This window comes from Taudactylus pleione, unplaced genomic scaffold (assembly GCF_031769625.1).
Source record: "Taudactylus pleione unplaced genomic scaffold, aTauple2 ptg000642l, whole genome shotgun sequence".
In the NCBI taxonomy this organism is placed as follows: Eukaryota; Metazoa; Chordata; class Amphibia; order Anura; family Myobatrachidae; genus Taudactylus; species Taudactylus pleione.
The window spans coordinates 4,344,110-4,368,274 of record NW_028285044.1 but is presented as its reverse complement, the minus strand read 5'-3'; the positions used below and the strand labels follow the sequence as shown (position 1 = coordinate 4,368,274).

Below are 24,165 nucleotides of genomic sequence, written 5' to 3'. Positions count from 1 at the left end.
CAATCCATATGCTGGCAGCTGGAACCGCTGACAATGACTTCACTACTGGATCCTGTGGCTAGGCATGTCAGTCAGCGGACTGGTAAGTGTGTATGCACTATTCGATTGTGCAAAAAACTTCCCAAATCATTGAATCGGTTGGCATGTTGGGCAGGTGGCCGGCCAATTCATTGTTCTGGTGTGTACCCAGCTTATATGTCAACTAGGGTAGGTATGGATACTACTGGGGAATATTTTTTTCTTTTTTTTCTAGACTAGAATAAAACCCTCCCTTTCATGCACTTGTGAAAGACCATTAAGTTGATCTGAGTAGATACTATAATATATTACTGTTCTGAGAGACATGGATGGGACAAGCACTTGGACGGTGTGCTGGTTGCTGTAGTGCTATTTGGAGGATTCTGTGGTGCCTCCAGGTGAGTTGGCTCTCAACTTAGATATATTAATGTATATGCTAATATCATGTGGCATACCAGTATGCAATTATATGACCCAAAGTGGGGGCTATTATCATGTAGTGTTAGGGACCACAGGTACAGAGACACCTTGACGTGGCCCGGATGGCTTAAACATATCTTTGCAAATATATGCAACAAAGATCTCTGGATTTCTATTATTATGTAGTATTTAAATCTTATTGCTGGTCTTTTGCAGTGCTTTGGGGACATTTTTTTCTTTTTTTTCTAGTCTACAATAAACCCCTCCCTTTCATGCACCTGTCCATTAAGTTTATCTGAGCATCCACTATTTTATAATAGGTATGGATACTAGCAAGTCACTAGGCAAACTGCAGGCTGTGGTACACCTGCATAACGGCTGACAAGAAACTAAAGAATAACCAGAAGCAGGCCAAAAGTCAAGACGGTCTGTAGATAAAGATAAGCTGAAGGTCTGGGAAGGCAGCAAGTGAGCATATATGGGCAAATGTAGCCAGAGATTAGTACAGGTAGCAGACAGTGTATTCCAGTCAGAGCTGTAACTAGACTTTTTGGTGCCCTGTGCCAGAAAGAGCATTGGCGCCCCCCTTGTTTTTCAAATAGGGACATAACGCACCCAAAAAAGGGCCATGGTCTCATGGGGAAGGGCCAGGGGAGAGATAGGGGAGGCCAGGAGATGCTGGGGATAAAATAAGAGGAAGCTACAAGTAAGAATGATAATAAACAGAAAATTGACAGTGCCAAACAGCGCCCACTGCCCTGCGGTGCCAAGTGCTATGGCACAGGCCGCACTACCTTAGTTAGGGCCCTGATTCCAGTAGCAATTTGCTAAATAAATTTTGCACCGAAAGGCTCTGCACTCCTTTCCATTAACTCCCCCAAAAAGCCAATCAGAATGCTCCTGTTAGGATGCGGCCTGGGATCGGCCACTACTCACCTCTGCACTGGTGTCCTTGGGCTTAGGTGTCAGACGCTAGGAGTGGAGGTGAGTGGTGACTGAGTATTCTCCCTGGGGTCCGCTAGGGCTTCCATGGATTTGTCCTGGTTTCCTGGGTGCCGGGCATGGGGGCAGCCATATTGGTTCATATCACCTAACTAGTCTCTCCCAATGGTAGTCCTGTGGTCACTCAGCTGAACCTCTGATCAGCTACCCAGGGGTATTTAAGTCTGACTGCAGGAACAGGAAACTGCTGTTCAACTTCGCTGTTCCAGTGCCTGTGATTCTCACCAGTGTTGCTCTGTGTTATTTCCTTCAGTATTGCTTCAGCCTGCTCAGTTGTCTAGAGTTTCCTGTATTAACTTCCATGCTAATCCTCAGTCTGAGACTTTAGCTCTCTCACAGAACTTCAGTGTTTTATGTCTTTTTCCTGTGTGTTTTTGTATATGTGCTGTTAGTTCTATTACAGCTTTTCTGTGCTACCTAGGTGTCAGATTTCCTGCTAATCACTAATTAGCTCCCAGCTGGACATCTAGCAATCCCCAGTATATGCCTGTGTTTTTCTGTACAAACCAGCACCTGCATCTCTAAGCATTCCCAGTATATACCTGTGTCCTCTCTGCTCTGTTTATGCAAATCAGCACCTGGATATTTAACTATTTCCAGTCCATGCCTGTGTTCTAGCATTCAGATTCTTCCCCTGTGTTCAAGCATTCAGATCCATCTCCAGAGTTCAAGCATTCTGTTAACCACCAGTGTTCTAGCATTTAATATAGTCTCGCTCTTCTGCCATTCCCAGGTACCTGTCCAGAGGGTCGCGACCTGCTCACTTGGTGCGGCGATCCCAATTGGAGGGGTCACTGGAGAAAACCACCAAGTGAGTTAGACTCCACACCTCTGGGCAGGTCTAGCCAAACCTAGGTTCGGGCGCAACTTGGAGACCTAGCTAAAGTCACTTCCCTAGTTACCCAAAACCCCCGGCTCACCGTCCTCCACAGAGGGACACTTGCACCGGATCATGACAGCTCCTTAGACATGGCTTCCTGGCCTATGCTCTACTGAAAACTTTAAATTTTGCAATGCCAAAACCAACTAGATATTCTCCCTTTGGTCTCTTTATTCTCAGCCATCCTTCAACAGAGCATGATCCATAATCAATCTAAATTTGCACTTCAAAAGGTAGTACCTTAGTGTTTCTAATGAGCACTTAATTGTGAATGCTTCTTTTTCAACAGTGGCATAATATCTCTCATGTATATTCAATCTCCTACTTAAATAGATTAGAAGATACTCTTCACCATCTTTGCTTTGAGATAACACAGCACCTATCCCTACATCTGATCCATCTTGTCTGCACAACAATTTCATTTTTAAAGACAGGTGTCATCAAAACTGGTTGGTTGCACAACACTACCTTCAACGCCTGAAAAGCCTGCCTCCGTCCTTCAGCCATGCCCCCGGCACGCCCACCAAAGGGGGCGTGCTGTCAGTCACCATCGACAGCATGCCCCTTTTGGTGCGAGACCCCGAGCGACGTATTCCTCCTCGCTCGCCGGGTCTAGCGCATGCGCACGATGGAGCTCCCTCCGTCGTGCGCATGCGCATTCGACAAACATCGACCCGCTTGCGAGCGTCCTTTGCTCGCAAGCGGGTCTGAATGACCCCCTGTGATTCCTAAGACAGTTCTCACCTTCTTCGTATTTAAGGATCATGGCCAATTTTAAAATGCCTACATTTTATTAAGATGGGACTTTATCCAACCTATGGTGTATCCAAAATACTTCACCAGTTGGCTGTCAATCCTGCCTGAGGAATGGAGTCCAACACTGCTCGTACCCTGGTTAAGTGAGAATGCCAATCAGCACTATAGATGACTACAACATCAAGCTAAGCAACAAAATCAATCAATAGATGGAGTAACTCGCACCCTCTAGCTGCTGCACGGTCCCACTTACAAGAGCACCAAATCTTGAATGGATACATATACAAAAATCAAAAAGTAGTCCACAAGCGCTGCTAGAACTCAGGGCCCGATTCAGAGCCGGACGCAATTAGCGCTCGCTCGTCCTGAAAATAGGGGTGGCTATTCAAATGAACCGTACGCTCTTTGCAGTCTGTTGCCGCCTCCATGTCTGAACAAGCGAGCAAAACATACGCTCGTTTATTTGTTAAAAACGCCCCCTGGCCGCTCGCATCATACGTCATCTCCGCTATTTATTAGATTAATCGAGTACATCGAACAGCGTATGAACTGCTCGCTATTCTTGTGGTTGGTTTTTTCAACCGCTATTTTGCGAGCAGTTCTGAGTTAAAAAAACCAAGTGACGTGGTCAATGACGCTTCAGTTTTAATTATGCACACCCATAAAACGCCCGTTTTGACCTTTAAGCACGCCTGCGTTCGGATCTCCACTCCCTGTTTTCAAGCACCTTCCCCTGTTACCACCCACATACGCCTCATTCTGTCACTCAAAAAAGCAGGCACTCGCTATATAGTGAACAAACGATTTTCGACCGCACTGACTGGTTCGCGCATGCGTATTATAAACCGTATGCATGCGCAGATGGCCGAACATCGCTCGGAACGAGCGTACTGCCGCTTACGAGTGGCTCTGAATGAGGGCCCCAATGCGGATGTCTTGATATCTCTTTAAAAGATAAAGAACAACAAGGGGAGTGTATTATCCAACAGGAGAACTTGTTTTTTCACTGTGTTTTTCAATAGAAACCTCTAGACTCACCCTATTTTGATGAGATGCGTTCACATAAAGGCCGAGGAAGGAAGGCATTCCGAAAAGCGTTGGTGTTTAGAGGACCCCTGAGGTGTTGATTCCACTTCTATTTGCTGATATCCAGGCTCTTTTGTTGCATCCTGAGGACCTTCCAGCCCTACTGATTTCCTGGGACAGTGGGGTGAGGAGTGGTGACATTTCTATTCTTTTTTCCTCTGTTTAGCCTTAAAGAATAGAGTGGAACATACCATATCGACCCACAGGGGTATTTTATTGTTTTTTCTTGTGTATTTTTTATTTTTTTATTGTTTGGTGTTTTTATCATTTGTATGCAATAAAACCTGTATGGAAATTTGATTGGAAACCTATGGACTATTAATGGTTTGGATTTCATACCTTGGAACACCTGGGGATAAAGGGATTTATATCCCAGGTGAGTACAATTCTGTAAGAGTGTGAATACTTCTCTTCTTGGAAGGAAGAACAAGGGGCTATTATAGAAACCTTTATGTGAACGCATCTCACCAAAATAGGGTGAGTCTAGAGGTTTCTATTGAAAAACACAGTGAAAAAACAAGTTCTCCTGTTGGATAATACAATCCCCTTGTTGTTCTTTATCCTTTAAAGAGATAGGACGCCTTTATCAAGCTAAGCAACAGCATATTGTCTATGAGGACTAAGAAATGAATCCATCATCCTCTGCAAGGTGGCGAGTGCCCCACTGACACACTAACCCAAATGGCAACATTTAATATTGGAACAGACCCTCCGGTGCAGAGATAGTTGTCTTTTCTTTAGCCTTGTCTGTCAACATCACTTTGGTTTAATCTGGAGTGGGTAAGTACCATGCTGTTCTCAGCCCTTCAATAAGTTTGTCCATACAAGGAATTGGGTAGGCATCAAACTTAGACACATTATCCAATTAATGGAAATCATTGCAGAGGCATAAGCACCCAATGGATTTTGGAATGGGAACAATGGGACTTGACTATGTGACTCTTCAATTATATCTACTTCCAAATTATTTTTATTTTCATTAGTCACCATTTTCCGTTGGGCTTCTGGTATTTCATAGAGCTTTGGCTAACTTTAATGCCTGGTTCAGTGATTGTCATGTTTAAAGACTGTTGTTTTACCGGGTATTTCAGAAAACAAATATGAATTTTTTTACGAAACATTTTTAGCCTTATACTGTTAAATAGTTGAGAGTATTTTGCTTATTGGTACTGCAGGACCAAAGGTACTGCGGTCACCAGAGGGAACAGAATAGCTGACAGAGCTACTCTATCTTTCCAAGGTTTTAGAAGATTTACATGGTTGATCTATTCTGGTTTTCCTTTTGCAGGCTGGTACACCTAATAATTAACCTTACCCATTTTTTATATGATTTCACATGGTCCTTGTCACTTGGCCAAGAATTTACTTTCTACCGTGGGAACCAAATTAAGCATTCCCCAGAAGCAATGGTGTGTAATTTGGCATTATGATTGTACACCCTTTGCTGTGCCTGTAGGACTGTTCCAAGTTCCTCTCTCACTATTGGCAGCACTACAGCTATTCTTTCCTGCATCTGAGAAATGTGCTCAATAACTGACTTGTAAGGACTGGGCTGGCTCTCCAATGTCTATTTTGAAATATCTAGCAATCCCCTTGGGCAGGGGCGGATTGGGATGGAAAATCAGACCAGGAAATTTCTGGAAGAAGCTATAATGAACTGTTCATAGGCCAGGTCTGTGGAGGAGGGCAGGATACTCCCTCTACATAGGGCATGGAGGGTCTGTGGCAAGCCACTGAGAGGTAGCAGGGCTGGCAACGGAAATCTTGTCAACGTCACATTGGTGACACTCTCCCCCCATCCCTCTACTCTAGTAACGGGCCAGTCAGCTTGAAAGTCTTTTCTTACCTATATAGTGGTTTTTCTGCAACAGAGAACATCTGAAGGTTTTGAGGAAGATTCTGGAAGATGTTGTAGCAATATAACCAATGTTATCATCATATAACTGAGGTTTAACCAGATAATATATAGTAAAAGAAGATTTTGTGCAGAGCAAAATGTGAATTTCTATGTCTCTCCATGCCCCCTGCTTCTCTACAGGCTCCTCTCTGTCTCTTCAGGTCCCCCTGCATCACTCCATCCCCAGGCCCCCTGTGTCTCTCCAGACCACCCTGCATCTCTCCAGGCCCTCCTGTCTCTCCAGTCGCCCCATGTTTTTTATCTCCAGGCCCTTTGCATCTCTCCAGGCCCTTCCGCATCTCTCCATCCAAGGCCCCCTGCGTCTCTCCAGACCCCCTTGTGTCTCTTCATCTCCAGGCCTCCATGTGGCTCTCGTGGCCCCCCTGCATTACTCCAGGCCCCTTCTGTCACTCCAGGGCCCCTTGTGTCACTCCAAGGCTCCCTGTGTCTCTCAAGGCCCCCTGCGTTTCTCCATCTCCAGGACCCCCTGTGTCTCTTCATCTCCTGTCCCCTTGTCTCTCTCCACGCATCCTTTATCTCTAGATACAAAGACACCCCTTCATACACTACAATTACCCAGACACACCTCTCATACACTACGAATTGCCAGACAACACTTCATACACTACTAATACCCAGACACTCCCTCATACACTACAAATTGCCAGACACCCCCTTATACACTACCAGCACCCAGACACCCCCTCATACACTGCAAATTGCCAGACACTCCCTCATACACTACCAATACCCAGACACCCCCCCTCATACACTACAAATTGCCAGAAACCCCCCTCAAACACTAGAAATTGCCAGACACCCCCTCATACACTACCAACACATAGACACCCTCCTCATACAGTAACAGCACCCAGACACCCCCCTCATGCACTATTAATACCCAGACACCTCACTCATACACTACCAGCACACAGACACTCCTCTCAAACACTACCAACACCCAGACACTCCCTCACACAGCTCAGAGAGTAGTTCACTGACAGAGAGGGCCATTGCCGCTGATCAGATCAGCAGTCCCTGACAATAACTGCCAATTCAATTGGTGGTGGGCGGCCCTTTGAGAGATTTCTTCCCTTTAATCTGATGAGGGTGGGCTCCGGTCCAGTGGGAAGTGTCCTGATCTCCTAGTTGCCCAATCCGTCCCTGCCCTTGGGTGTCTCCCATACAGAATATCAAAAGACAAGAACCCCATGGAAGATTGTGGAACCTCTCTAATGGGCAGCAATAAATAGGGTACAAATAATCCCAATCCTTCCCATCTTTATCCACCAGTTTCTTTAGCAAATTATTTAAAGTTTTGTTAAACCACTCCACTATACCATCAGTCTGAGGGTGATACACGGAAGTCCTTAGCTGATTAACCAAAAACAGATGGAACAACTCTTTTATGATTCTTGACATAAATGGGGTTAGGTTTTCAGTTAGGTTTTCCTTAGGTATTCCCATTCTGCTAAAGACATGTACTAGTTCCTTAGCAATTGTCCCTGTTGACATATTGCACAATGGTATCACTTCTGTAAACCATTACCAAAAAACTATATGGATGACCCTGAGCAGACTTTATTAAAGGTCCAACCAATTCCATACCTATTTTCTAAACTGGGACCTTAATAATAGGTAATGGGACAAGCAGACTTCTATAATGTGACCTGGGGCATGGTACTGACACTCAAGGCAGGATGCACAGTAATCAGATACCCCTGGCTAGAAGAACTGCTGCTAAATTCTTTCAGAGGTTTTTTTTTAGTAAATGTGTTAATTGAAAGGTTCATACAATATAAAATGCATAACAATCATAGGTTGGGGGAAAATTCCAACCCTTGTTTTTGCAAAATATTGGGTAGTAAGGGAGAAACACTGTAAAAACATGGTTACATATAAGTCTAAGTAACAGAGTAACTACCAAATAGGTAAATACAAAAAAAAAAAATCGAGAGGGAAAGTTGCTCCATCTCTATGACTCATAAAATAGTACTAAAAAGGAGGGAACCCTGTAGCCAAAGTTTCTAGGTTGTACCAGGATGTTAATAGAAGCAAAAGGAATTGGATGGACAACAACTAAGAAGCTAAAATAATAAAATAAAGAAATTATACAATACGTCCCTTCTTTATGATTACGTTGCCAATGACGCTAGTAGATCACTGCTTTTTTTTTCTCATATATGCGTAATGTAAAAAGAAACACAAAACAATATGTGTAGAAATGTCTATAACAATGAGGCAATATGATCTTTGCCACCCTCGTGATGTTGAAGAGAAGAGCAGTGATATTGAGAAATGAGGCATACCCCAACTGACACACTATCGAGCGGTATCATGCATATCAAGGTTTCTTTATGGAGATCCCGACCACCTGGAGTGATTACCATGTGTGTACACCTGGAATTAAAATTAAGCGTACCCCACTCACTATCAGTGAAGGAGTAGATCAAACATGTAAAGGTATCTTTAACATTGTCACGTCCGGAGTGGGAAGTGGACCCGGACTGGGTGCAAGGAAGTCCCTGCAAGCAGTTTCCTGATATTGGAATGACGCTGGACGAAGGAGGTACATGTTCATGAATGTCTCTGAATATGCAGGATGATGCAGAGGATGGAGATCCAAAAAAAAACAAGAAATGAAAGCTTAACCCCACCGAGTATTCAGAGCACAACTCTGGAGATGTTGAGGTATGGGAACCTAGTACTGGTGCTGACTGAGGACGCTGGTGGAGCAGGTTCTGTAACATAGTGCAGGTAGTGGTCAGATTACCGAAACTGAGACAGGCAGAACACTGGTAGTGACACTATGAATGGAGCAGGAAGCAAACAAATTCTCCAACTAGGTACTGCAACTGCAACACTGGAGGCAAAATTAGACAAAGGAGCATTCTTTCTGATTATGCCCTTACAAATATTATTCTGCAGCATAAGCAGACTTCCCCAGAATCACCTGACTGTGCAGAAAACATTTACATGCTGGATCTACTCCTTCACTAATAGTAATATGTTAAATTAATATGCAGACTAAAATCTTGTTCCACTGTCTTGTTGGTAAATGTATCACTACCTCCTATCCAGTCTAGTGTGTATACAAGGGAGGTTAATACCTCCAAGAGTAGGGGGTTGCTGCAGTTTGAACAAAGAAATGCATGGGTGTTTATTTGCCCATAATATAATTGGGAAGGATGGGATGGTATATGTAAACCCCAGCCTATTTTAGCATCCACAAAATTTCCGGTGACAATATATACCAATCATAAGAATTTGACGTATCTCAAGACGGCCCATTGTTTCAATTACCGCCAGTTTAGGTGGTCGTTATTTTTGAAACAGTTTAATCTTGTGATTACATATCGGCCGGGTAATGAGAATGTGAAGGCCGATGCACTATCTCGAGCATTCAGTTCTGATGAGTTGGAGGAATTAAAGGAGGACAAGGCCATTCTAAATCCTGCTTGCTTCGTGACTGTTACCAACAAGGTCAAGATTCCACCAGGGAAGACATTTGTAGAACCTGAATCCTGATCCAAGTTGCTGCAATGGGCACATTCTTCACGTTTTAGTGGGCATGCAGGAGTCAATAGAACTCTGGAATTAATTCTCAGGGGGTATTGGTGGCCAACAGTTCATCAAGATGTTAAGGATTTGGTGGCAGCCTGTCAAATTTGAGCTCAGCACAAGATTCTTCCGCACTCCCCATCTGGTCCTCTGTTGCCCCTACCAGTGCCTGATTGTCGGACTCACATTTCCATGGACTTCGTGATGGATCTACCTTCATGCCAAGGGTTCAATACTATCCTGGTGGTGGTGGACAGATTTTCCAAGGCTGCTCACTTTGTTCCATTAAAAGGGCTACCCTCAACACCTAAGTTAGTGGAAGTATTTACTGGGGAAATCTTTAGATTGTACAGGTTTTCTAAAGATATTGTTTCTGACCGAGGGGTACAATTTACCTCTAGATTCTGGAGAACTCTATGCAGGTGCTTTGGCATCAAGTTAAACTTCTCTTTGGCCTACCATCCACAGTGCAATGGCCATATGGAGCAAATAAACCAAGAATTAGAGAAGTTTATTCAAATGTATGTTTCTGCCAATCAAGATGACAGGGTTTCTCTGCTGCCTTGGGCTGAGTTTGCCCACAACAATTTGTATCATGAAGCGTCAGGACAGTCCCCATTTTTTACTCAGTATGGTCTGCACCCACTGTTACCCGAGTTGCCAGGCCTTCAGTCAGTACCACTTCCAGCTGTGCGTGATACAGTGAAACAGTTTTGTAATATCTGGAAGGAGGTAAAAAAGAATTTGTGCAAAGCCTCTTCGAGGTATAAACTTTTTGCAGACAGAAAACGGAGGCTGGGTCCATTGTAAAATCCTGGTGATAAAGTCTGGCTGTCAACCAAGCATCTAAGATTAAAAGTTACCACTATAAAGTTTGCTTCCAGGTATCGGCCCTTTCCAGATTCTTCAGGTGATTAATCCACTGGCATTTTGTTTAAAATTACCTGGTACACTTGTATTTCATGTATCCTTTCTAAAACCCCTGGTGCTTAATCGTATCTCATTGCCTCGCAGTTCACCTTCAGCAATTTCACTGGACCATCAGGAGAAGTATGAGGTAAAACAGATCTTACACTCCAGACTGTCGAGGGATCTGTTCAGTTGTTGGTTGATTGGAAGGGGTATGGCCCTGAGGAACGTTGTTGGGTCAAGGCTTCAGGCATTCATGCACCTCAATTACTTCAGAAATTCCATCAGAAGTTTCCTGATAAACCATTTGTGGGGTGTTCGGTGCCCACCCCTAGAGGGGGGGTAATGTCACAGTGTGCCGGACTCCGGGGTGCACTTACCGCATCTGGTGACACTGGACTGTCAGGCAGCGGGTGAGGGGTTCAGGGCGCCCGCTGCCAATGCTTCCGGCTCCCTCTAGCAGCTGTGACAGGCAGCAGCGGCTCTCCTAGGAGTGCGCGTGCCATCCTGTTCTAGATTTAAAGGGGCAAGTGCGCCAAATGCTAATCGCGTTTGGGGCGGGTTTCAAGTCCTTCCTGTAAGAGGGAGTATCTGGCAGCACACAGACCTTGGCTTGCTTGTGACTCCAAATTCGTCTGACCCTTCAGTGCTCCATATGATATCTGGTTCTGACTTCGGCTACTCCCTGTGACCCGCTTACGTCTGCTCCCTGGTACTGTCTCGTCTGTTGGTATTGACCCGGCCTGCTGACTACATTTATTCTTCTGCACTTCATCCAGTGTTCACCAGCACCTGTATAGGGGAACCTATCCTGAGGGCTGTGACCTGTGTGTCGGACGCAGCCAAGTCCATACCTTGCGAGGGTCCCTGGTGAACACCGCCAGAACATTAGACTCGGCGTCTCAGGATTAGGTCTAGCCAATTCCCCAATACGGGCCGCATCTGCAATCCGTCCGAGACTTGTGACACAACATCTCGATTTCTAAAAATTCTCACTTTAGTATATATACCCCAAAGAGGCTCCATCATCGTCCGTGAGAGTAGGTAACCCAGCCTCATGTAGAAAGTGCTTGCTCATGCATGGTCATCAGGAAAACTGAATATAAGGTCTGATAATATTGTAGAAATTCGTAAGAAATGCTTTTTGTGTCAGTTATATACTGAGAAGTAGCGGATGTTAAACCGAAGATACGGGATGGGGCAGAGTAGTTCCTAACCAGATTAGCCAGTAGCTTGTCAGGTTTATTGTCCCAGCCAACATAATGGTTGCATTGGTGATCAATATTAAATTGAGCTCTTTCAGTGCACAATGTATCTGGAAGACTCCTAGCATCTGCATGTGCCTTTTTATTTTCTGGGGATTTGTGCTAAAGCAGGACATCATAAGCATAAGATAACCTCCTGCTAAGGTCTTCTGTTCTAGTCGCCAGAGACTTACGTTTCCTAGCCAATGTTTGTCCCCTCAGCACCAGTTTAAAAGTTGGTCAAAACAAATTAATATCATCAATGTGTTCAAGATTGTCATCCACATAATTGCAGAAAGAACGTTTCAAGTGTGTTCTAAAGTTCTAAAGTCAGCCGTTTCCAAGTAAGCTAGAAATCTCCAATTATAGGAGGTAGTAATGGGGGATTGTAAAGCAAAGATGAACCAGACAGGTGCATGATCTGAAATGGCTATCACATCTACACCAGAATTTATTAAACGTGGGAATAGGGAAGAAAGAATTAACCAAAAATCAATAAGGGAGGACTTGTGATGAGGGTGGGAACAGAAAGTATACTCCCTCAATGTGGGATGTTGGCATCTCCAGGGATTACACAGCTGTAGGTTGTTAGTCAAAAGATTTAAGGAAGATGATACTCCCTGGTCCCTAACTATATCCTATGATCTGTACAGCCCAAGGGATTTAACTGTGTTAAAGTCACCACCAAATATGATGTCACCTTCCGCCCAATCTTGAAGACTAGCAAAGAAATCAGAGAAAAAATGTGCGTTAGGACTAGTAGGAGCATAAACTGTTGCTATAGTGTACAGGGTACTAATGAGAGAAAATTTAACAAACTTACCCTCTAGCAGGGCCGGCTCCAGGGGTCAGAGCACCCTGTGCTGGCATTTAATAAGGCACTCTTAAATTACCATAGGCCACACCCCCTACGTGACGTTATTAGGAGGCGTGCCCGCATGGCATGCCTCCAAATAACATCAGGTTGGGGGTAAGCCTCACTAGCTGGGCTTCCCCCAGCCCTCACCCGTCATTGAATGGATGCCGCATGCATGCGTGCAGCATCCTTTCAGACTCTGGGGTCTGGCACCGCCACACAGCTGCAGCGGTGGGGGTCCCCAACCTCCTGATTTGACCACCCACGGGCCACTTCGGCCCACCGGTGGAACAGCGGGACAGTACTGTACCACTGAAATCGGGATGTTGGGGAGGGGTGCCTCTATGGGTGGTGCCCCTGTGCAACCGCACTGGTCGAACACTCCTAGAGCCGGCCCTGCCCTCTGGATTAGCTAGGCTCTCCCAAATTTGATATTGCCGGTGTTTACCAAACAGTATAACCATTCCTTTGTGCTTGGAGGTGAAGGAGACTGTCTTATAATCACCGATCCATTTGTCATGTAGAATGTCATGGTCAGATGATCGCCAATGTGATTCCTACAGAACTACCACATCTGGCTTAAAGCGTCGCTGGTGATGAAGCACTTTTTTTCCATTTTAGCAAGCTGTTGAGACCCTCCACATTCCACGTTACATAATTTATAGCAGTCATCAACATACGGGGCAAACCAAGACAGTAGTCATGTTAACCTACTCCTACCATAGGCCACATGATAGACATGAAAGTTAGCAATGAAAAAATCTTGCCTGTCCCAGCAAGCAAACAAGGTAAATTCAATACTGGTAACAAGCACCATGTGAGGGAATGGAACATAAATAATCTTCACATGAAATTTAAATAAAAAAATAAACATTGTGGACCAACTCGGGCAGCCAACAGTGTTGCCTATAAATCAGAGACAAATGAAACAGGTGTGAAAAAGAGGAAAAAGAAGGGAAAGAGGGAAGGGGTGGCGGGCAGAAGTGAGGGAGATGAGAAATAGGTGGAAGGGAGAGAATAAGAAAGTACATAATCACAGAGGGGGCAGCTGTGAGGTATAGCAAGGAATAATATGATAACACATCAAATAGAAAAATCAGCAATAGAAAGGACCAAAACATTAGCTTGATACAAGGGGTAAACATGTAACATCAGAAGCAAATTAGTCAGCATCGCCATGAGAGGATCCTACAGGGAGAGAGTCCAAGAAATTCTTGACAGCATTAGGTGTGTCAAAGAAGTAAGGTTTTCCCACATGTGATACTCACAGCTTTGCCGGGTACAAAACTGCGAAGAGATGACCCAATTCGAAAAGATGCTTGCAAGTTAGCGAGAACTCCATCCTCTTCATTGCCAACATATAGGAAAAGCAAGAGATATGTTTTTCCTTTATGAACTTACCTTTGTTATCGCTGTTTCTACAAATCCATAGGGTCCACAGAGTTGACCTTAGGGTATAGCTGGATTGGATCCACAGGCACCATGCAGTTAAAGCTTTGCTGCTCCCAGGATGCACTGGGTCCATCCTCCTATATACCCTGCCCCAGCCACAGGCACCTCAGTTGGTAAGTAGCCAAAGCTGGAGGAGATAAAAACAGAGAGAAGGAAGACTGGAACACACAAGAACCATACTCACGGAAAGAGAGACAGAAAACCGGTGACCAGCCACATAGCCCATTTGAAGCCAGGTGCGTCAGGGCAGGTGCCCTGTGGACCCTATGGACCTCGTAGAAACAGAGATAATAAAGGTAATTTCTTACCATATCTTTTGTTTTCTACTCCAGGTTCCATAGGGGTCCACAGGGTTGACCTTGGGGATGTCCCAAAGCAGTTCAACTAAGGACGGGGACGCTCCTGTGCTGAAAGGAGAATCTGGCGCCGAAGGATGCATCCTGAAAGGCGAACGTGTCAAACTTATAGAATCGTAGAAAAGTCTGTATGGAAGACCAATTGAACAGCTGAGGAGCCACAACCAGCAGCCCACGAAGGACTGACAGACCGAGTGGAATGAGCCTTAACAGAGGCTGGGACAGGTAACCCCACCTGGAAAAAAGCCTCACTAATAACTAAACGAAGCCAACAGGCCAAAGTTTGCTTGTTGGCAGGCCAACCCCTCTTATTAAAACCAGAGGACAAACAAAGAATCAGACCTGCGAACGGAACTAGTGCGATCAATATAAACCTTGAGAGCACAGACAACATCCAAGGCAGCCTCACCAGCCGAGAGATCAGGTGACTGAAATGCCGGCACCACAATTTCTTGATAATATGGAACTTGGAGACAACTTTATGAAGAAAACCTGGACAGGTACGAAGAACCACCTTGTCCTGGTGAAAAATCAGAAAAGGCGAACGGCAAGAAAGTGTGCCTAGTTCTGACACCCTTCTGGCTGAAGCAAATGCCAGGAGAAAAGCAGTCTTAAGTGTCATTAACTTTAGGTCCACCAACTCTAGAGTCTCAAATGGAGGACCCTGCAAGGCCCGAAGGACCACAGTCAAATCCCAAGGAGCCACTGGTGGAACAAAGGGAGGTTGAATCCGGAGGACACCTTGGAAAAAGGTACGGATATCAGGCAGAGTAGTGATTCTACGCTGGAACCAAACAGAAAGTGTGGACACATGAACCTTCAATGAAGCGAGGGGTAAACCCAAATCCAAACCAGACAGAAGAAACACAAAACTCCTAGAAACTCGAAACGCTTAAGGATTGTAGTTCCTGGACTCACACCATTGAAAATAAGTATGCCATACCCTGTGGTACATCCTGGCACAAGCTTGCTTACGTGCCTGTAGCATTGTGCCGATGACTGAGCTGGAAAAGCCCCGGGCTCTCAACACTGATGTCTCAAGAGCCACGCCGTCAAAGACAGGTGACCCAGGTCCAGATGTAAGCAAGGCCCCAGGGACAACAGGTCCCGACGTTGAGGCAGAAGAAATGGAACATCGATGGATAGACTCCGAAGATCGGAGTACCAGGGATGTCTGGGCCAAGCTGGTGCCACCAGCAGAAGTGTGCCGCCGTCTTCTTTGAATTACCAAAAGATCCAAGGCAGCAAGGCTATTGGAGGGAAGAGATACGCTAGTTGAAATGTCCATTTCACTGACAGCGCGTTCACTAGGGTTGCGCCAGCGTCTCTTGTCCTGGACCCGTACACTGGAAATTTGTAATTGAGACGGGAAGCCATGAGGTACACCTCCGGCAGTCCCCACTTGTCCACGAGCAGTTGAAAGACCTCTGGATGAAGGGACCATTCCCCGAGAAGCACGTCGTGATGGCTGAGGAAGTTCGCTTCCCAGTTCAGAACTCCTGGAATGAAGACTGCCGAGATGACCGGAAGGTGGCACTCCGCCCAGGAGAGGATGTGTGACACCTCCGACATCGCTGCTCGACTGCGGGGTCCCTCCTTGACGGTTGATGTATGCCACTGTAGTGGCATTGTTGGACTGAATTTGTACTGCTCTTCCGTGAAGAGCGTGACCGGACAACTGGAAGGCCCTGTACACGGTCCGAAGTTCGAGAATATTGATGGGAAGAACCGTTTCTTTTGCTGTCCAATGTCCCTGAAGTGAAAGAGGACCCAACGCCGCCCCCAACCCCGAAGACTGGCATCCATCATGAGAAGGACCCAGTCCAGGATCCAAAAAGTGCGGCCCTTGGTGAGATGAGTTGTCTGAAGCTACCAGGTCAATGTTAAGTGCACCTCCAGAGGCAATACAAGCATTTGCATCCTGATTTGGTGAGGCAACCCGTTCCACTTGGATAGAATCAGCCCCTGCAGGGGCCTGGAATGGAATTGGGCATACTCCACCATGTCGAATGTCGACACCATGGATCCTAGAACTCTCATTGCTGAGTGCACTGATACCTGGGAACTCTTTAGACAACTGCTCACTCGCAGTTGTAGAGAGGCAACCTTCTCCGGAGTCAGGAAGATCAGTTTCTGATGGGAGTCTAGAAGGGCTCCCAAATGAACCATCCTCTGTGATGAAATGAGAGAGGACTTCTTCCAGTTTACTAGCCACCCGTGCGCTTGGAGACAAGTGATCGTCAGGTGCAGATGTTGTAAAAGGACCTCTGGAGAGCCGCCCAGCAATAGGAGGTCGTCTAGCCATGGTAGGGTAGAGCCTGGAACTGGTAGCAAACCTCAGATACTGCTGGTGTGAAGGAGCTATAGGAACATGGAGATAGATGCCCTGTAAATCCAGGGAGTCCATATAATCCCCCGATTCCATAGCCAGAATGATGGAACGCAAAGTTTCCATCCTGAACGTAGGCACTTTGAGGTACTTAGATTTTGTGGTGTATTGGTGAAACCGGGCGCTCCTGTTGAATCATTATTCAAGAAGATCTGAAGATGTCAAAGAAGTCTTCAATATTAACTTTAACACTGAAGAAATTAAAATAAATTCAGAGAATCTTGAAACAGCCATGTATAAAATGAGTGAATGGCTATTAAAAGAAAATAAACTATGGTGGGAGGTGGCTACCCTGGACAAATATCGTACAGAACAAGTTATTCCTAAAGGCCTCAGACTAGAACAACACCCCTCTTTCACAGATGCCACTGAGGACTTTATTCAGGAATGGTCCAAGATTTTGGATACATGTTCTTTTTCTCTAATAGATCTTATCATAAATGAGAGAAAACAGAAACTAAAAGATACACAGGAGACGATTGAAACACTGAAAACATTGCTAGAACCATTTAACCACCTCTCTACATTCAAAACTTTAGAAGAAGATATATGCCTCAAAATCGAACAAAATACAAAGGATTTAATGAAAAAGAAACAAAGGAAACTACAAAGAGACTTTGGCCCTCATTCAGAGCCGTACGCTCTGAGCAGAGCGCACGCTCTGAATGAGGGCCGGGCTCCATTTTCATGGAGCGTCCTCCTGGACGCTCGTATAGCTGTGGGTCACCACCCACAGGCTATACGAGCGTGCATTTTGATGGCCGCGATGGTCGTGACCATCGCGACCATCGAAATTGCGAGCCGGAGCCTGCGGTTGAGGTTTTCAACCGCAAGCTCCGGAGTGATTTTGGCTCTAACAGAGCCAAAATCACTCCCACTGACATCACTAGTGATGTCAGTGGGCCGGCTTCTGACGGGAGGCGTTCCCGTGGGAACGCCCCCGTCAGGGAGGCACGCCCCCGGCACGCCCACCAAAGGGGGCGTGCTGTCAATCAACATTGACAGCACGCCCCCTTTGATCGGACACAACGAGCAAAGGACTTTCCTTCGCTTGTCGCGTCTGGCGCATGCGCATGACGGAGCTCCCTCCGTCGTGCGCATGCTCAGTGCCTAACATCGACCCACTTGCGAGCGGACAGCCGCTCGCGAGTGGGTCTGAATCAGGCCCTTTGATTTTTACAAATTTGGAATAACAAAATCAAAGAAAATTAAAAATGGACAAAAAGAAGGAATACCCCCAAATAATTATAAAAAAAACTAAAAACATACAAGAAATATCCCACTTAATTGGAGACATCAGAATAAAGAAAATGATAGAAAAAAAGAAGAAAACGAAAATGAAAGACAACATGAAAGATGGAGAGAACCCTATCCCAGGTACACACCTAAGTGGAGAAAAAGACTGCATCACACACCACCTTTTCACCAGTTTACGTATAAGAATGAGCCATACTATCCCAGTCTGAGAATAAACAGAAGACCCTACAAGACAACAATAAAAAACAGATTTAACATTGGTTATAAAAGGTCGTTTCAAAGGTATCAAAGAACTCCAAGTCCAATAAAGACCTACACCCCGCAATGGAGAAACCGAAATAATGAAAAATCAAGGTTCCACACACCAAACAGAAGTAGAAGAGATTCCCACAGAAAAAGGACTCCAGAACGCAGGAGGAATTGAAAATCCTTAATAACCCCTCCTGCCGGCCACTATAGATTACACGGAAGAGGAGTGAGACACCTGGAAAAAGAAAGCACTTCAGAAAGCACCCCACAAAAATCCAGAAATAGAAATAGAAGACACTCTGAAAAGAGAGAAAAAGGAGACATCCCCATAGTGTTTGAATTAAATTCAGACCTGGAAAACACAAACAGAGAATCATCTCGAACAAATAGGAATTATAAAAGTCCACACAAAAGAAGAATCACTATAGACAGATGGCCAAGAATAACCACTCCCTCAGATCAACACAACCCACGAGGAAACTCTATATTGGTAGAAGAAGAAAGCACCTCCCAAGGGAACGAAACACGTATAAGGAATGAACCCCCTTTTCGCGAAGAAAGGAAGGGAAAGAAAAAATGACAATAAAAAATGACACAAAAAGAAAAATAAGGTATAGGGGGAAAACTAAAAGAAAAAGAGGCACAAGAGCTGGGAAACCAAAAACAAATAAAAAGAAAAAGGAGAAGAAAACTGAAGAAACAACTATCATTAAACCAACAGAAGAAAGACAAATCATCTACAATCTAAGCTCTAGAGTTCTCACAACAGCCGAAGAGAACGTGCTAAAAAAGGGACTTAAATTTGCACCTACTACATCACACGACGAATTCGATAAGTTCATCGATGTACAAAAGTACATCAGGAAAATTTCTTTGAGAATATTCTTTGAACTAAAAAAATTAAACACTCCAAATGAAGACCTATCAAATAATCATGTAGTAAATGAGGCAGAAGAAGAAAGACCCATTACATTTAGAAAAACATCGACCTTTTATCCGGCTCACATCAAAGGAAACTTTATAGAAACCTTCCAAAAATTGATTATTGAAGACCTCAAAACAATTAAAAAGCACAAACAACACACCCAGAACCTGAATAGAAAAGAAAGAGAAGCGATGAAATCCCTAAAAGAAGACACAAATATAGTAATGAAACCATGCGACAAAGGAGGAGGAATCGCCATCCTCAATAAAGAGGACTATAAAAAAGAAGTCCTGAGACAACTATCGGACACCACTACCTATCAAAAACTAAAAACTGATCCTTCACTACGCATTAGGAACAACTTCCAAAAACTCATCACAAGACATTTGGACAAAGGTGCAATAACCGTACAAGAGTATGGTTTCATCAACATTGTAGAACCAGTCACTCCAACCATCTACGTACTGCCCAAAATTCACAAAAGCATTACGTCACCACCTGGAAGGCCCATCATCGCAGGGACTGGGAGCCTAACCTCTAACCTCTCCGCCTTCATAGACTCCCTGCTACAACCTCTCGTCGTCAGAAATCCATCTTACCTCAAAGACACCTCGGACACAATTAGGAAACTACAAGGGGTATCCTGGGAAGAAGAAATGATCCTGGTCACTGCAGATGTAACATCCCTGTACACCATCATTGAACACACCCAAGGAGAAGAAGCCATCTCTGAGTTCCTAAACGAAACAGAATATGACACAAACAAGAAAGCTTTCATAAAAGAGTCAATCCAATTTATTTTAGAAAACAACTTCTTCTTCTTCGATGGTGAATATTATCTGCAGAAACGGGGTACAGCCATGGGTACCCGTTTCGCTCCCAGTTACGCAAATTTGTTCATGGCGTACTGGGAGCGAAACGAGATCTACACAAAAGAATGTTTTAGTAACAATGTGATAACTTGGAATCGTTATATAGATGATATCCTCTTCATTTGGAGAGGAACAGAAGAAACTCTTGATGATTTCTGCAAACAGATTAACAACAATAACAAGAATATAATATTGACATTCAATAAAAGCAAAAACGAAACACACTTTCTGGATTTGTCTGTATACATCAAGGAGAATATGATACACACAAAGACTTTCAACAAACCAACAGACACGTATAACTACATCCCGAAAAGTAGTGAACACCACCAGAATTGGCTTAATGGTGTCCCCAAGGGACAGTTCACCAGGATCAGAAGAAATTGCAGTGAAAACAATGTGTGTCAACTCCAAATAGAAGAAATGAAGAAAGAGTTCTTAAAGAAGGGCTACAAAAAACAAGATCTCGAAGACACTGCCACAACCATATTACAGACAGAAAGATCCAATCTCCTGAAAACCAAACAACCCAGAAATATACAATCAAAAAAATTTAGACTCCAATGGTCATTCATTACGGGATATGATTCAGACCACAAAAAAATAGAATCTATCATAAGAAAACATTGGCACCTTTTACAAGAAGATCCTGTCTTGAAGACCATAATTCCCACTAAACCCCAGTTCACCTATAGGAAAGCACCCAACCTAAAAAACCATCTCGTCAGAAGTGCATTGGAAGTAAAACCCCCTAACCCAATCAGGACAAAAGGCTTTCATCGCTGTGGCATGTGCATAGCCTGTAGACAAATCAAAGACACAACCACCAAATACACAGAAATAGAGATGAATGGCTCTAAATTAAAAATTAGAGACTTTATTACCTGTAACTCCATCAACGTAGTGTACCTGATTGTCTGTTCTTGCAAAAAAGGATATGTTGGAAGAACATCAAGACCTCTCAAAACTCGGTTTGGAGAACATCTCCGAAATATCAAGAAAGGGGTCATGACTCATAATCTGTCTGATCACTTTCGTACACACCATCAATGTTCAGCCAATCACATAAAATATTTCACAGGTCTCAAACAGATAAAACCCACCTGGCGAGATAGAAATGTTGAGAGAAACCTGGCACGTACAGAGATGAAAAGTATATTCAATTTACAAACCCTTGTACCAAAAGGCTTAAATGCATATTTCGAAATAAAATGGTTTCTGTGATCATCCTGTATACCCCTATATCCCATCCCCACTTCATGTCACCTGATACATCCTCTAACTAATCTCACCTTCTTTCCTTTCATGAGGCATCACATACCAAGAAAAGTCATCTACAAGTGGAATACAGAACACCAATCAAGCTAACAATAACATATATGGACACATTCTTCTATTCCTACAAAATGTCAGCTTTCAAAAAGGAGACATAGGAAGAAAGAGAGGAAGAGAACGGGGGAAAAGGGAAAAGAAGGAAGAAAGGGGGAAGGAAAGAAGAAAAAAAAAAAAAAAAAAAATCTTTTTTTTTTTTTTTTGCACTACCAAGATGGCCGCTGGAGCACTTCCGGTTTGGCGAACATAACCACACATTGATATGATAACCATCATCAACAGCCTTCAATAAAGATACCTACTATGGTAATCAACACATTGCTATCCTGGGCCGCACAGAAAGATGCCAGGATTCCTTAAAAAGAAGATCTAAAGTACTGATGACATCACTTCCGCCCAAAACCGGAAGTGGGGCAAGGAGGAAGCTTTAGCAAGTGCACCTCATACCCAGAGACTGCTATAAAAGACCCCCAGCAATACAGGTATGCTACAGCCTTGAAGAAGAGACCCAGTATCTCGAAACGCGTCGGCAAGCTACACCTGTAATCACTTCCAAGGACTCTGGACTTTTTCCACAGGATCTGATTTCCATTTGGGTAAAGCGTAAGGAGCCTTGCAGGGCAACCCGGGCACCCTGCAATTCAACACCCGCTGGCTCCCCATCACCCACCGGGTATGATATCCTGTACTTTTTTGCCTACTACCAAGTGTACAATTATTACCGTTTATTTGTACATTGCACGATAGTGCTTATTTTAAAAACAGGAGTCACATTTCCTGCTGCAATCAGAACTCACCAGACCTGTCATTTGTCTTATGTTTCATGCCTTGATTCATCCACAATATATATAATTCACCTATTGCATATGTCTAATGTCCATGGCAGATACCATTTTTCTGCCTCACCCAGTATTTATCAACTGATTCTGTGAATTCTCATCCCTTTTGAATCTACAGCACGTCTTGACTGTATGCATTTATATTCCATGCATCACCTTGTATTCATTAATAAATTTTATTTTATGTCTACACTGACCTATGTCATCTATACGGTCGACTCCGTCACAGCATTTATGTTGAGGAGCGCCTAAATACATGGTAATACCTACCTTTAGACACACTTTGAGGTACTTGTTCAAAGATTTCAGGTTGAGAATGGGTCGATGAGACCCATTTGGTTTCGGAACCAGAAATAGAAAAGAGAAGTAACCCATCCCGCGTTGAGATGGCGGAACAGGAACAACTACCCCTGCTTTCACCAAGGACTCTATGGCTTGCTGGATCAGCCACGCCTTGGTCTTGCCCAGGGAAAGGCTCGTGCAGAAGAAATGCTGAGGGAGTCTGCACTGGAAGGACAGGGCATACCCCTGGGAGACTTCTTATTCCCAAGCATCCGTGGTTGTATTGCACCAGCATTGGGCGAAGCGAAGAAGTCGGCCTCCCACTCTGGGATCCCCCAGAGAGCGGCCCGTCCCATCAGGCTGAAGGCTTATCCTCGGGTTTGGAAGCCGGACGTCTAGTACTCCAGGCTTGTTTTTTTGGTTTAGGGACAGTCTTGTTTGACAACTGTCCCCTTGGACTTACCCTGCGTCTGAAAGGACCGAAATACTGATGTCCAAGGTTTAGAAGGTGCAGCACCTGAAGGTAAGAAAGCCGACTTAGACTTTGCTAAGGTCTCAACAATTTTGTCAAGGTCCGGGCCGAACAAAATTTCCCCATTAAAGGGTAAGGCCTCTAAGTCTTTCTTGGAATCCGCATCCGCCCTCCAAGATCGAAGCCACAAAGACCTGCGAGCAGATACTGCTGCCGCAGACACCCTAGCAGTGAGGAGACTAGCATCTAAAGATGCTTCCCCAATATAGGAAGCGGCATCCCTCATTTGACCAATTAAGGCTCTTTGCACTTCCTGAGCTTCCTCAGGAAGCGTATCCTCTAGTACATTGGCCCAACTCTCAATGGCTTTAGCCACCCAAGAGATGGCCATGGACGGACATGCCACTGCCCCTGAGAGATAATAAATGGACTTTAAACAAGTCTCTACTTTCCTGTCCGTGGGGTCCTTTAATGACAAAATAAACGGCATAGGTAAGGTAAGGTAGCACTTTTGATGAGGCGAGTGATGTGAGAATCCACCGTCGGTGGAGTTTCCCACTTCTTGCAATGACTAGCAGGAAACGGATAACTAGTGCTTAACGTTTCTGCAAATTAAAACTCTTACTAGGTGATTGCCAGGCCTCCGCCAGTCAGTTGGTCAGATAAAGGAAAACCAGACGAAGTCACCTTCGCCTGCTTAAAGTTTGGATATTTGGACTTAGGAGCCGGGTTATCATCCTCAATATCTAAAATGGACTGCACCGCCCACACTAACACTGGGACATTAATGGTAGACCTCGTCTCCACTTCCTGAGCAGGGGAATCTGAATCAGAATCCTCATGCAACTCGCCCTCATCCGAGGACGCATCCGAGTTTGATAACTGCGCAGACTGAGATGACGGAACAGTGCGTTTTGACGCCTTGTGAGGCTTTTCACTACGCAACATGGATTGAAAAGCCGAAGAAGAGGCTGCCAAACTCTGTACAGAATTGGAGAACACATCAACCCACGGTGGATTAGCTTGCGGGTGACCTTGAAAAGGGATGACGGATTGCTGCGTCATAGGAGGAGACTGCACATAAATAGAGAATCCCGCATATGGATGAACT

The 24,165-nt window shown here is 44.6% G+C and overlaps 1 protein-coding gene across 1 annotated transcript in view; it reads left to right on the top strand.

Moving 5' to 3' along the window:
- LOC148479021 (E3 ubiquitin-protein ligase PHF7-like) overlaps nucleotides 1-9,587 on the top strand; it is a 46,420-nt gene extending 36,833 nt beyond the window's left edge. Inside the window, exon 11 of the mRNA XM_088455105.1 lies at nucleotides 9,396-9,587. Within this exon, the coding sequence (XP_088311231.1) occupies nucleotides 9,396-9,587 (192 nt within the window). The remainder of the gene's footprint in view (nucleotides 1-9,395) is intronic.
- The last annotated feature ends 14,578 nt before the right edge of the window (nucleotides 9,588-24,165 follow it).